At 55.0% G+C, this 14,273-nt stretch overlaps 1 protein-coding gene across 3 annotated transcripts in view; it reads right to left on the bottom strand.

Annotated features, from left to right (window-relative positions):
* The window catches only part of MED15 (mediator complex subunit 15), a 45,873-nt gene that overhangs the window by 19,274 nt on the left and 12,326 nt on the right, over nt 1-14,273 (bottom strand). For all 3 annotated transcript variants that reach the window (XM_043489802.1, XM_043489792.1, XM_043489813.1), the window contains one exon: nt 9,950-10,037. In XM_043489802.1, the coding sequence (XP_043345737.1) occupies nt 9,950-10,037 (88 nt within the window). Of the gene's footprint in view, nt 1-9,949; nt 10,038-14,273 lie in introns of those variants that run through there.

Below are 14,273 nucleotides of genomic sequence, written 5' to 3'. Positions count from 1 at the left end.
GGCCACCCTCCCACCCCTTGTGAGTTCACTGCGAGGTCAGGGCGAGGGCACAGCGCCACTCAGGGTGGCAGGTGAAGGCCCCTGCCCACAGCCCTCCTGGTTCCTGCGTTGCCGGACCCGCCCAGCAGGGCCTGCCTTCCACGGATTGTCCTCTTTGTAACCAAGGACACTCACTCCCGGGCGTTCCAGAGAAATCACTACTGTGAGCCTGTCCTGGGGGCAACGAAGGGATGTTTGTAACTAAACTCTTCTTTCAGAGAAGTTGGACCACCCCGCGAGGCAGACAGAGAGAGCAGAGCTTTGGCCTGCCTGCTCTCTCAACCCCCTCCTAAGTCACAGTGATGCAGCCGGAGGAGCGACCCCTCAACCGGGACCCACCGCAGGGCAACAGCTCTCAGGGAGATACGCCAAGGGGGTGTCTCAGAGGACTCGACACATAACTCACTTTCTAACCCCGTCAGTCCTCATCCATCTCAAAACGCCGCCAGTGTGTCCTCAGCCGGGGAATCAGAGGAAAACGGGGGAAAGGCCCAGGAGGCCTCAGGGCAGGTAGTGAGGGGTGGGATGTGAGGAAGGGGTGCTCAAACGTCCCCTCCTGATGCCCCTCAATTTCTGGGAGGAAAGGGGTCCCCAAATCACCTGAGCAGGCTGGCCCCTGAAGGGCAGCAGGGTGGCAAGTGGGGAGCAAGGAAAGTGGGGTTTCTAAAGGAAGCTCAGAAACGAGGTGGCCAGGGGGAGGAGACGGGGACGGGGAGCCAGCCAGGTCAATAGCTGACTCTCTGTAAGGCCGTGGCCAACTTCTGGGTCAGAGAAACCTCAAAAGGATTTGCTGAGCTTTTTCGACTTCCAAATCAAGAGCAAGCCAGTTACAAAGCAATCAGTTTATTTAAAAAATCCACAAACAACAAATGCTGGAGAGGGTGTGGAGAAGAGGGAACCCTCTAAACCTGTTGATGGGAACATAAACTGGTGCAGCTACTATGGAAAACAGTGTGGAGGTTCCTCCAAAAAAAACTAAAAATAGAACTACTATTGATCCAGTAATCCCACTCCTGGACACATATCCGGAGAAAAACATAACTTGAAAAGATACACGCCCCCCAGCATTCACAGCAGCACTGTTCACCTCAGCCAGGATGGGGAAGCAGCTAGGTGTCCATCTGCAGAGCAGCGGGCCAAGAAAACGGTGCACGCGTACACAACGGAGTATAGTCACAAAAAGAACGAAATAATGCCGTTTGCAGCAACACAGATGGCCCCAGAGGTGACCATACTAAGCCAAGTGAAGTCAAACAGAGAAAAACAAATCCTACATGCTATCATTTATATCTAGAATCCAAAATATGACAAACTCATCTATCAAGTAGCAACAGACTCACAGACATACCACAGGCAGACTTGTGGTTGCCAAGGGGGTGCGGGTGGGGCAGGGGAGGGCTGGGGGACGGGGCAGAGCAGGTGCAAACCACTGTGCGCAGAGCGGACAGACGAGGCACACAGCACAGGCAGCTGCGCCAAGTACCCCATGATGCGCCCTAACGGAGAAGAACATGAGAGGGAACACACGTTTGTGTAACCGAATCACTCTGCTGCAGAGGCAAAGAAGCACACTGTGAACCAGCTACACTTGAATTAAAAACACAGCGACAGACGCTCTTCCTCTGACACGAGGTCCAGGCGCGCGTTCCCAAAGCCCCGGGCACAGAGAGGGGCATGACCACCCGACAGGAGAAGAGGGCGCAGGGCGTGGCCGGCACGCGGCCGCCACGGGGCACTCCTGTGGGTCAAACCCCCGTGGGCCGACGGTCAGCCCCTCCAGCCCCCAGGGCGGCTGCCTGACCCCCCCAGTCTAGACTGGCCTCCCCAGGTGGGTGAGCTCCTGGCCCCCAAGCAGACACACGAGTTATGGGCCCACTCCTGCTCCAAGGCGCCCTTCCCAGGGCAGCCTCAAAAAGGACGAGGAGGTGCACCCTCTCGTCCTCACTCTGGGTGTGGCCGGGCACGGTGCAGCCCCGTGCTCTGCAGACCCACCTGTGTCCCTCACGCCTGGGGGGAGGCGCCACTAGCGGGCTGGGGTGTGGGGACGCAGGGCACACAGACAGGCCGAGGCTTCCTGCGGCTTACACACTGGGTCCAGCCCGTCCATGTCTCGGCCAGGGCAGAGGACGCCTCCCCTCACCAAGTGGAGGCCGGAGCCTGACACCAAGCCTGCAGGTGAAACGCCTCAGGCTACATGCTAGATGCTCCACTATTAGACCTTCCGTATAAGACTTGAGGAATCTGAACACATGTATCTGCTTTATATCTGCACAAGAAAGGCTGCAGATCAACAATTAAACCCCAGAGATATCAGAAGTGGGCTGGAAAGGAGACCTACTGCCTTGTTATACAGCTTTCACATTGGAAGTATATAAATCTTTTACCAAACTGAAGATAAAGCCACAACAAAAGAACAATTTTTAAAAATGCAAAATCAACCCAACATATGAGTTGACACAAGTTGGTGTTGAATCACATGGAAAAGGGTTTTTCGGACTGATCATCTTAAAAAACAAAAAGCAAAAATGTCCTCAGAGGAAGGAGTACATGTTAAGGACACATACAGCTGCAAAGAAACCCTAAACGTCATCCCGCATTTTGTCATTTGCTACCAATACTAGCGGTGATACTGGTCTGTTCATTCTGAAAGTCCTTTAAAGAAGTAATTATGCCAACAACATCAGAAGGCGAGAGATTCACGTCGGAGAAGAGATATATGCTTAAAATGAAAGTAAAACTCTGTACTTAGAAATATCAATGTGAAATTACGGGGTTTTGAGATTGCTATAGCTTCAAAACAAGGGGGAACATAGCAAAGGATTGAAATGCCCTGGGCCCACGACGCGGCTGCAGAAGAGAAGTGGCCGAACTCCACCCCTGGGCCGCCATTCCACAGGAAGGTGTTCCTGAGGGTCCCCAAAGGCTGTGTTTCAGGCAACCAAGAAGCCCTGGTCGATGAAAGAAAACCTTTCTTGGCAAGAAAATTCCACCTAATAAATGTAGAAGAAAAGCCAGAATTCAGGATGATTACCAGTTTGCAGCGCCCAGTTAAATGATGGAATCATTAGATGGTAAGTGGACAGGATACTTCATAAAAAAGTCAGGCTGTCCCTGTCCCAACTCCTGACCAACTGTGGCCTTGTGGCAACACCGAGACACCCAGAAATATCATACATACAACAATGAGGCACCACCTCCCACATACTCTTGCTAACAAGAATCCTGCATACTGTGCTCCCCTGACCCAACAGCCAGGTCACAAGAAACATGGGGCAGGCAGGCCAAGGGAAGGCTGCTGGTGGGAACACGGTGGTAAACAGTCTGTCACTGAGCACTCAGAGGACCTGAAGGAGCTGCTGAGAAAGCACACATCTTCTTCGAGAACACAGATGTCTCCAGAAACAGGATGCTGGGAGAGAGGCAAATGCTACAGGTACTTCTGGGGAGGGCTCGGGGAATGCAGAATGCGTGACCGGAAACGAGAGCAGGGAGAAGCCCTGCCAGCCTGAGCAAACATCTAGCTGCATGGGCCACGAGCCGAGAGGAAGGCGGACCCGAGAGGCAACGAGCAGAGTGGGGGAGGGCCGGCTGGCCGACAGAGAGACGCGAGAGGGGAGAAAGAAACCCAGGGAAGAACTGCTGAGCGGAAAGGAACCTGGGCCCAATCTGGAAAATTCCCAGGCTGTCCGAGTCACAGAAAAACCAACAGGAGAACCAGGAGATTCACTGGAGGAATGTGTGCTCTGGAGAGGAGGCTGAGGGTGTGGCTGGACAGACTGCCGGGGCCAAGGAGCCAAGGCACGCGAGGAATCCTCTGGGTCACCTCACAGACGCCAGGATGGGGGCGGAAATTACAGGGGTGAAAGGTCTGTGGGGACCTCCTGTCTGACAGGGGCTCTCTCACACACACAAGGCCCACAAGGGTTAGAGTGTCCTATGGCAGAGACACTGTCAACTTGGGCCAAAAGGGAGACAGGGTAGCATTTTAAAAGGGTGTCAGGCTCCCAAAGTCTACATGCAGCAAACAGGTAAAACCGATAAACTCCTGGCTGCAAACAGGACCACCAGGGGAGAGCCTTGGGCCACGAGGCCACAGTCATGAGCCCAGAGTCCCCCGAGTCTGTGGGAACCCGCCCAGCAGCTACAGGAAGCAAACACCCTGTCTCTCTAGACCGGCCCACTCCGGGCACTTCATACAGCTGCCTCGCGCAACGCGTGCCCTCTGGTGACTGCATCACTGGGCTCAGCGTGACACTCCCGAAGCCCAGGCATGCTGGGCCACCTCCAAGTACTTCATTCTGTCACACAGTCCATCCTGCGGACAGCCCGCATTCTGGTCCCCACTAGTCAGGTGGCACACGCGTGGGGGCTCCCACTTTCTGGCTGCAGTGAGTGACGCTACCAATGTCTGTGCACACAGGGCGCCTGTCTGATTTCTGAGGGACCGCCACCGTGGCTGCCCCACTGTGCCCTCCCTCCAGCGGTGTCTGGTATTTCTAACTTCTCACCAGTGCTCCTCAGATGAACAAGCAGTATTCACCTATTTTTATTACCGCCATCACGAATGTGAAGCTGTATTTCACGGTGGTTTGGATTTGCTTTTCCCTAATGACTAGTGACACTGAGCGTCTTGTCATGTGCTTCTTGGCCATCTGAGTATCTTCTCTGGAGAAATGTCTATTCAAGTTCTTTACCCATGTCTGATTTAGGGTGTCTGGCTCCTTTTGTTGTAGAGCTGTGGTTCTTTATATAATGTGGGTTCCAGTCCCTCATCAGATACATGGTTCCCATGTATCTCCCACTTCAACCACTTATCTCCAACCATACATGGTTCTCCCACTTCATAGGCCTTTTTACCCTCTTTGTGGTGTCCTTTGATACACAATAGTTTTTGATTTTTTTAACTTTAAACTTTTTTATTTTGCAGTGGAGTACAGACTAACTCTGTACTATGTTTAACAATGTTGTGGTGGTTTCAGGGGACGCAGGCACACACACATGCATCCACCCCATAGTTCTTAGTTTTGACGGAGGCTTTGTTGCTTGTACCTTTGGTATCATGTGTAAGAAACCACCGCCTAATCTGAGGTCACAAAGATTCATGCCTGCATTTTCTTCTAGGGCTTCTACAGTCTAACTCTTAGATGTCTGAGTATGGTTCGCGGCTGGGTTCCCACTTCAGTATTACACGCGTGGTAACGCAGCTGTTCTCTTCCAAGACTTGGCTAGGATGGGCCCTGGAGCTTCCCCAGGACCGTCTGTCGGCTCCCACAAAGCCTGTGTGCAAGCTCCCCTCCTGCGCTGGAAACTGCCAGTCCCCAGGCCAGCGCTCTCAGCACCAGACCTGCGCCAAGTGTCATGCTGTCATTCACGTTATGTTACATCTTACCTTCAGACACCATAAAATAGTTCAGACATACAAAAAATGATTAACATGACAAATGACAGTGGGCCCCATACCCAGTTTAAATTAAAAACTAAGATTGAACGAAGAAAGCCAGCAAGGCGGTCCCCATGCTGCTTGGCCCACACCTCGGTTCTTCACGGCTGAAGTGGAGCCAGTCTCAGGGACTGCACGGCGTGTTCGTAAAGCGCTCTCTCAGCATGGAAACAGAGCCACCGAAAACCAGGGAACAGCATTTCCGCGGAGGGCACCGAGCAAGCCTGCCAATGCAGGGGGGTGCAGCAGGAGGCCCGGCTGGCAGCCCAGACGGCAGAAGGCAGGAGGCCGGCTGGCCCCGCCGACCGCTGGCCACGAGCGGGCCTTCCTGGCAGGCCTCAGCAGCTGTTGGGAGGAAAACGCTCATCTTTTCACGTCATTTGCAGTTGTCAATGTACACAGTTGTGCTCTTCTCAGATAACTGTCCCTGATCAAAGAAGGACAGCAGAAGATGTCTTCAGGTTCAGTTAAAGGCCGACCGCAGGCTTGTGGGTCCATAAGCAGGGCTGGAGAAGGCGGGGCCACCTGCTCAGCCGTGCGCGCACCCTCCCCTCTCCCAGGCGGCGCTCCTGCTGGTTCAGCCCAGCGGGACGTCTGTGCTCCCCTGGCCTGTCTCTGACAAGCCTCCAGGCTGCCTCCCAATTCCAACACTCCTGGCCTCGGTGCCTGGGTTTCACCTTGGCCCCCACCATGGGAACTCACGCTTCAAACCAGAGACATGCACTATGCGTGCACGGGACTGGACACCATGCATAAGAGCTGGGCCGTGTTTAACATACAAGCTTCATCTAAAAACTCCCACAGAGGGTGGTCCGCCATCAACAAGGTGGTGACCAGAGGAAACACTGTCAACATTCACAAGTGCACCTATGGAGTGGGCTTCAAGAAGCATGCCCCTTGGTCACTCCAAGAAATCGGGAAATTCGCCGAGAAGGAGAGGGGAACCCCTGATGTGTGCATCAACACCAGGCTCAACAGAGCTGTCTGGGCCAAAGGGACACGGAACGCCCCACACGGATCCGTGTGCAGCTGTCCAGAAAACATGGTGAAGACCCACCGAACAAGTTCTACATGCTGGCTACCTACGTGCCTGTTACCACTTTCAAAAACCTATTGTTACTTTGGATGAGAACTAACTGCTGATTGTCCAACAAAGTTACTAAACTTCAAAAAAACCCAAAAATAAATAAAAAAAACCAACTAAATGGTAAGCAAACATCAGCAATGCACATAGCTGTGATGAGCCCCTTCATGCACGCAGCATAGAGGTTGGCACCCTAGCCCTCCCAAGCCTTCAGAGTGCTCCAGCTGTGATCACACCACACCCCCAGGCACTGTGGTTTCTGCTTCCCTCAGTCTATCCGAGGCAGAGCGCATACCCACCTACAGGAATTCAGGTGTTAAGAATTAAACTGGGTGTTTGGATGTCTTTTGCTTTCCGAGATGGGGGGCAGTGAAGGAAAGTTGGCAGGCTCTGACTGCAGGCCCCCGGGTGGGAGAACGCCTGGGCAAGTCCCCTGGGAGCCGTGTGCCTGAGTCACCCCGGCTGCATCCTGGGCCGAGCAGCCCTGTGCCTGCTTCCGGGGCCTTGAAAGGGGTGTTCACTCCACACCCCGCCCAACCCAGAGTCAGGACAGACACTGTCACTGCTCTAGGCCACGACTCGCTGGGGCAGCTCCTCAGACAGCAACAGACAGACAGCAGCACTGGACAGCAAGCGGAGCATTTCCAAAGGAAACAGCTCAATGAGCCCGCCCCAAGGCTCTCATCTCATCTCATCCCCCAAACACCAGCAAAGTACACACTCAATAAGAGACGTGTCTCCAAAACGTGAAAAGAGCTCTTCAATAGAAACACTAATGACTCAATTTTAAAACAGGCAAAGGGGCTGAACAAACATTTCTCTAAAGAAAATATACAAATGACCAATAAACATAGTAAGCCATCTGGGAATGCAAATCAAAACCACACCGAGGGGCTACCTGGTGGTTCAGTGGTTAAGAGCCTGCCTGCCAGTGCAGGCGACACGGGTTCCATCCCCCGTCTAAGATCCTAGGCGTCACAGGGCAACGAAGCCTGCCGCCACAACTCCTGGGCCCGAGCTCTAGAACCTGTGAGCCATAGCCACTGAGGCCCACGCACACGAGAGCCGGAGCCCTGCAGCCAGAGAGGCCACCACAGCGAGAAGCCTGCACACGACAACTAAGGAGCACCCCCAACTTGCTGCAACTAAGGAAAGTCTGCAACAGCAATGAAGACCCAGACAGCCATGAATTAATTAATTTTTAAAAAACCACAATAAGATACCACTTCACACTCACTATGAAAGCTACAATAAAACAGTAACGAGTACTGACGAGGAATGGAGAAGCTGGAACAAAATACACCCCCAGTGAGAATGTAAAATGGTGCAGCTGCTTTGAAAACAATTTGGCAATTCCTCAAAAGGTTAAACAGAACTACCATCTGATCGAGCAACTTCTTACCCAGGTATATACCAAAGAGAAATGAAAACATACATCCCCAGGAAAGCTGGCACACAGAAGTTCAGAGTAGCACTACTGTAACAGTCAGAAAGCAGAAACAGTCCAGATGTACATCAACTGATGGATCTGTTGTTGCTCAGCTGTGTCCGACTCTTTGCGACCCCATGGACTGCAGCACACCAGGCTCCCCTGTCCTTCACCAGCTCCTGGAGTTTACTCAAACTCACGTCCACAGAGTCGGTGATGCCATCCAACCATCTCCTCCTGTCGTCCCCTTCTCCTCCCACCTTCAATCTTTCTCAGCATCAGGGTCTTTTCTAATGAGTCAGTTCTTCGCATCAGGCAGCCAGAGTATTGGAGCTTCAGCATCAGTCCTTCCAATGAATATTCAGGACTGATTTCCTTTACAATTGACTGATTTGATCTCCTTGTAGCCCAAGGGACTCTCAAGAGCCTTCTCCCACACCAGTTTAAAAGCATCAATTCTTTGGTGCTCATCCTTCTTTACGGTCCAGTTCTCACATCCATACATGACTACTGGAAAAACCATAGCTTTGACAATGATGGATGGATAAATAAAATGTGGTACATCTATGCAATGGAATATTACTTGGCAATAAAAAGGAATGAAGTACATTCCACAACATGGCTCATAGATAAACACTGAAAATATTTTACTAAGATGCCAGTCACAAAAACATGTATTTTACGATTGCATTTATATGAAAAGTATAGGACAAGCAAATCGATAGCAACAGAAAGCAGCTAGGTGGCTGCCTAGGGCTGAGGAGGATGGGGAGTGCAGCTAATAGGCACAGAGTTTCTTTAGGAGAAGCTCTAGGGAGAGCACTGGGGGCCTAGTGGTCAGGATTCCAGGCTTTCACTGCCAGGATCCAGGTTCAATCTCCGGTCAGGGAACTGACATCCCACAAGCCAAGCAGCGCCATCACAAAAAGGAAAACAAAGAAAAGAAAATCCCCTGAAACACATCATGGTGATGACTGCACAACTCTGTGAAGGCCCTAAAGACGACTGAATTGCAGACTTTACATGGGTAAATTGTATAATATACGAATCAGGGCTTGATAACGCTGTTAAAAAAGACGAAAATGCTTACCATTCTCTATGTGCAAGGGAGGCTCATCCCTCACCTACACGTGCTCACTAACACATGCGTGTGCGTGCTGATCTCCAAGCCCAGGCTGCACACGTGGTTTCTATTTCAGAAACTGTGCTCTGCAGCCAGTCAGCTCTGCCTTCCCATTTCAGAAAATATTTACCTCATCTAAACTCTCAGACAGGCTCAAGTTTCCCCGACGGAGCTCTGTACGTCTTGACAGCTGGTTTACCTACACCAGTACCCGACTGTAAATACCGTCTGCTTTCAACTCGCAACAGAGGGTCCCAGAGCTGAGCCCCGCGCTCAGGCGCCAGGCGCTCGGCAGAGCCAGGCAGCCCACACAAGCCGCCTGCTGTGTGTCTGTCCCGCTTCACTGCGACGAGCAGCTCTGCCCCCGAGGTGCGCACAATGACAGGAGGGGTCACGTGGGGCCCAGGCAGCCCCAGTTCCTGTGAGAACTCACAAAGGACCCGCCCCAACCGCTTGATCCGCCGCCCCCCCAATCCTTGCCAGGGCCACACCCTCCACAAGCATCACCTGCGTCACTTAGAAGGGGCCGGGAGCCCTCCTGGGCCCACCTGCCAGGGCCCGACCCCAGGGAGGACTGAGCCTGAGGACAGAGTGTTTCTGCCTTGGGGCACTGTCCCCAGGAGCCGCCAAGGCCCAGCAGCACCCGGCAGGACTCACGGGAACTGGGCACGAACAGGGGTGCCAACAGGCTGGCCTGGGCACCCACGCACTGCCCTCCCACAGCCGTACCACAGACGCAGGGGACGGCCTGCAGAGCAGCACCCAGCAGTGAGCAGCCGCCCCGTCCCCGTGGCCTGGCCCCAGCCCCCACAGCACCGTCCCCCGAGGCCTTACCCGGGTCTTGGCCTTCAGGAACACGTGGCTCTCCATGTCCTTGCTGGATTTGCTGTGGGCCACGCCAGCCTTCCTCATGGCATCCTCGCTGGAATACAAAGGAGGAGAGATGTTGACACAGGCTCCCTGGCCAGCGGGCCCTCACAGCAGCTGTCTGGGGCCCACGGGCGGCCCGGCCCACCAGCCTGGCCAAGGCCCAGGGCAGGCACGGAGGGAGGGGCCCTCAGTACAGCGAGGAAAGGTGGCCAGGCCAGGAACGGCGGTCACCCTGGCAACAAAGCAGCCGCCCAGCTCGGGCGGGCAGAGGGGCCAGCCGAGGGCTGCCCACAACCAGCACAGTCGATGGCAGAGTGGTGGCCACATCCAATTCCTGCCCTGTGGACACCCACATCCCCTCCCAACTCCAGTGCCAAGAGCAATGGGACCCTTGCAGGACGGAGGGGCCATGCCAGTCACCTTAGCCCCCCCAAGGCAAAGTTCCCACACGCAGGTCCTCCCAGGGGGACCAAGGAGATGAGCCTGACCTCATCAACCTCCAGCTCAAGGCAGACGCCAACATCACAGATGCGAATGCACGCACAGCAAGAGAAGGAATCGGAGCCAAGTTTTCATCATGTGACGCCCTGGAGGGCAACAGCCATGCGCACGGCTATGCTGGAGCCTGTCAGGGTGGCAGGACACACCCAACGCCCCCATAAGGGTAAGGACAGGTGCGTACCTGCTGGAAAGGAGGGGGCGCCAGGCTAGGGCCCCCAGCCGGGCCCCCTGCCCACAGGCCACTTTCTTCCCTGCAGGATGGGTCTCCCCGCCTTTCTCCCCAGTGCTGGGTTCACTGATAAAAGAACCCCTCACCCCCACAACAGAATCCAACAAGCCTGGTTCAATCGATACCGTGAGATTCTGACAGTTCGAAAAACACCCACACCTCGGGCACCGCGAGCGTGCAGGGTGCTGCAGGACCACATCTGTCATCCCCAAAGAAATCCCAGGAAGGACGCCAAATGCTGAGAGAGATCGGTACTAGCGCGTGAAGAAAAGTGAAACGCCACGGAGCCACCCCACTGCCAGGTAACTCGTTCCCCACATGAGGTCAGAGCCCTACTTTCTGCCCACTTCCCAGAGCCCGCACCTGTGCCGGGCCCAGAGGCAGCAACAGGTTCCTGCTGGAGAGGCAGCCAGAGTGGAGGAGACCCACGCACCAGGAGACACGCAACCAGGCTCAGAAAGAGGCGACAGGAAGGCAGCGGGAGCACAAGGCCAGGCCCCGGCAGGCCGGGGAGCACGTGGGCAGGGGCTGAGGTTGGCAGGGCAGGCGCTCCATGTGGAGGTGGGCTCTGAGACCCCAAGCATCTCAGACAGAGGTGACTGAGCAGACCCATCCTCAGGGGGAGCGGGGGGCTGCCCCTCTGCCCAGGCAGAGCTCCACTGGTCTCCGGTCCAGACCTGACCCACCACCCGGGCCCCCGAGTCCCCCAGCCGGAGCCCAGAACCCACCTGCAGGGACACACCAGGAACCCCCTGCAGCCTGGGCACTGTGCCCACCACCGCCCAGAAGAGACACCTGGGGGCCTCCTCTTCTCGGCTCGGTCCTCACCCCACGTCTCACCATGCCCGGGCCATTCTGCGGTGGCCTCTGCCTCCAGGCCTCCACAGGGGGAACTCCACTCAGCCAGTGTCCAGCCCTCGTCCCCAATGCTGGCATCTGCAGCAGAAGGCAGACGCCCGCTGTGTGCCCCCAGGCCATGGGCCCTGGCCACCCAGACCCCCAGCGGTGACCCTGTGCAAGTGCCACTTCAAGGTGCCTGTGCGTCCCCCCTGCAGAGGGCGGACGGGACAGTGCTACCTCGCGGGGTCATGCTAAGGTCACAGGAGGAACTGTCAGGCACACAGGCACAGGAAGCGCCAGGGTGTGACGGAAGCCGGTCGGAGAACAGTCTCACCGGAACCTCCCGCCCCCGCTCCCGTCTCTCCTGACAACCCCTCCTCAAGGTGGCCTCCCCAGGTGTGACGGGGTGACTTCCCAGCACCCCGCCCCTCCCTCTGGGGTCCGTGCAAAAGCTCCTGGCCTCAGGGAGACCGGATGCCCTCCACCCACCCAAAGGCTTTCATGCACCAAAGAAAACTTGCTCAATTTGGGAACCATGACACCGTCAGCCAACGGACCTCTCGGGGGTGGGGGTTTCTGCAGCCCTGCCCCACTCCCAGGAGAGGCTTCCTGGCCAAGTGTGGCCTGTGTGTGCAGGCTGCTTTTTTTCAGCCACCAGGGACAGAAGCCTGTGACTGGTGGCTGACCCTGCACCCAGCGTAAGACCCGAATCACAGCAGCAGGGAGGACGATAAGAGGACGTGCCACGCCCACGGCGGGAGGGGCAAGGCCCTCTGAAGCACATCACCAGAGCACATAGCATAGAGCGGGAAGGACTCAACAGGTGGAAGATGCTGAGGCCTGCCCCCAAGACCCCAGGGGCAAGGCCTTGCACCAAGGCCACAGAAGCGGAGCCCGGAACCCAGGTCACTCCGAAGCTGACTGAGCCCCTTCATAACCATCACCAAAAGCCCCCTCCTCCCTGATCATCACTAACAAGCTTCCCGACTCCCCAGTAGGCAAAGAGGCCCACTCCAGTGAACACCCTACCAGTGCCCCAACTGATCACTTAACACCAACCTTCCAGCAGGAATTTTCTTTGTCTTGAGGCTATAAAAATTGGCTATTAACTCAGGAAAACTGTCGACTCTCCCTTGCCTGTCAGGAGTTGTCGGCCCACTGCACTCACGGTGCCCACGTTATTTCTGCTCTTTGTTCTTAACAAATTCACTCCCTTCTGACATTCTCTATGTCTGGAGAGATTCTTCCCCTACCCGTGCTTGCCCCAACATTTGGGGTCCCGTATGGGGCTCTGTGTCTGGCAATTCTATTCCAACCTGCACTTGGACTGCCTCAACGGAAAAGAGGTTCCTCCCACATTTTTATCAGTCAGAGAGAAGGAGAAGCTCAAGCTCTGCCCTGAGGTCCAAGGAGGGGTGCCAGGGCCCAAGGGCCGGGGGCGAGCTCCCCACACCTGCAGCACAGCCCGGGGAGCTGAGTGGTGAAGCACGGCTCAGGCCAGCACAGGAAAGAACTGTCCCGCCCTCCCTAAACGCTGTCGGGCAGCAAGGAAGCCGGGGAGCCCACCTCCAGAGAGGAGAGGGAGTCACCGCACTGGCCCCGAGAGGGAACACAGCTGTGTCCAACTCACACATCTATATGGTTCATACTGTCAAGTCAGAAAGGACCTAAACTTTCTTTGGTTTGTCCCTTCAAGTATTACACTCTCTTAGGCACTGAATTCTTCAAAATTGTGAACTTTTTTGGAGAGGAGGATGATAAAGGATCAGCCAGAATGAAAAATAAATAAATATATATGTATATAGGTTCCAGTGTGCGCTGTGGCTCTCAGAAGAGGAAGCCACCTGCATTAGAACAGAGCCACGTGAAGGGTGAGGCGCAAGCTTAAGTCATAATCCAAACAAACACATTCCCTGTAATAACCTCACTTGAATAAAACTAAAATTAAATAAGAGCTGAAAATCCAGGTTGGAAAGAGGGACAGAACCCCCAGGTATAATTTCCACTTGCCTTCACAGAGCCCTGTCAGAGTAAGCAGCTGACCACAGGCTCCCACACACCTAACACGACAGATAAAGATCCCCTGGAGAAACTCAGCAGGAAGAAGAAAATATCAAGAAACTACCTTTATTATCCTAGTATAATAGATAAGACATCGCATCCATTTAACCAGACAGGATACTGTAAAACCAGAAAAGTCAGACTGCCCAAAAAAAAAAAAGTTCTTACAAATGAAAGTTTCTTAGAGGTTATCAGGCAAGGTCAGAGATCAAACTGAAGACGTCTCCCACAGGGCAGAGCCAGAGCCACAGACAGGAGACAGGAGACAGAGACCACAGGAGGGCCACAGCTGTGAAGACCTGGGGAAGAGCGCACCTCGGGGTGGCGGGGATGGAGCCCCCAGGACACGAGTGGAGGGACGCTCCTTAAGTGCCGCCCTGAGCTGGGGAGCCAGGCGAGCTGCCCTGAAGCTCTCCGAGAGGAGAGGCGCCAGGCTCAAGCTGGGGCCAAGCAGCAGCGGGACGGGTGGCTCTTCCTCGAGGAAGCCCCACCACCCAGGAGTCCGCGGGCATGGGGACTGGCAGGCCTCCCCAGAGCCCCTCCTGGAGGCCATGGGCCCAAGGCACTGAGCCTGAGGGGGAAACCGCCAGGAGCAAGAGCCCCGACAGCAGGCCCTGTGGGGCACCAGCCGGGAGGGCCTCGCCCCCAGGCAGCAGA

This window comes from Cervus canadensis, chromosome 1, assembly GCF_019320065.1.
Source record: "Cervus canadensis isolate Bull #8, Minnesota chromosome 1, ASM1932006v1, whole genome shotgun sequence".
NCBI lineage: Eukaryota > Metazoa > Chordata > Mammalia > Artiodactyla > Cervidae > Cervus > Cervus canadensis.
This window is presented reverse-complemented; position numbering and strand designations above follow the sequence as displayed.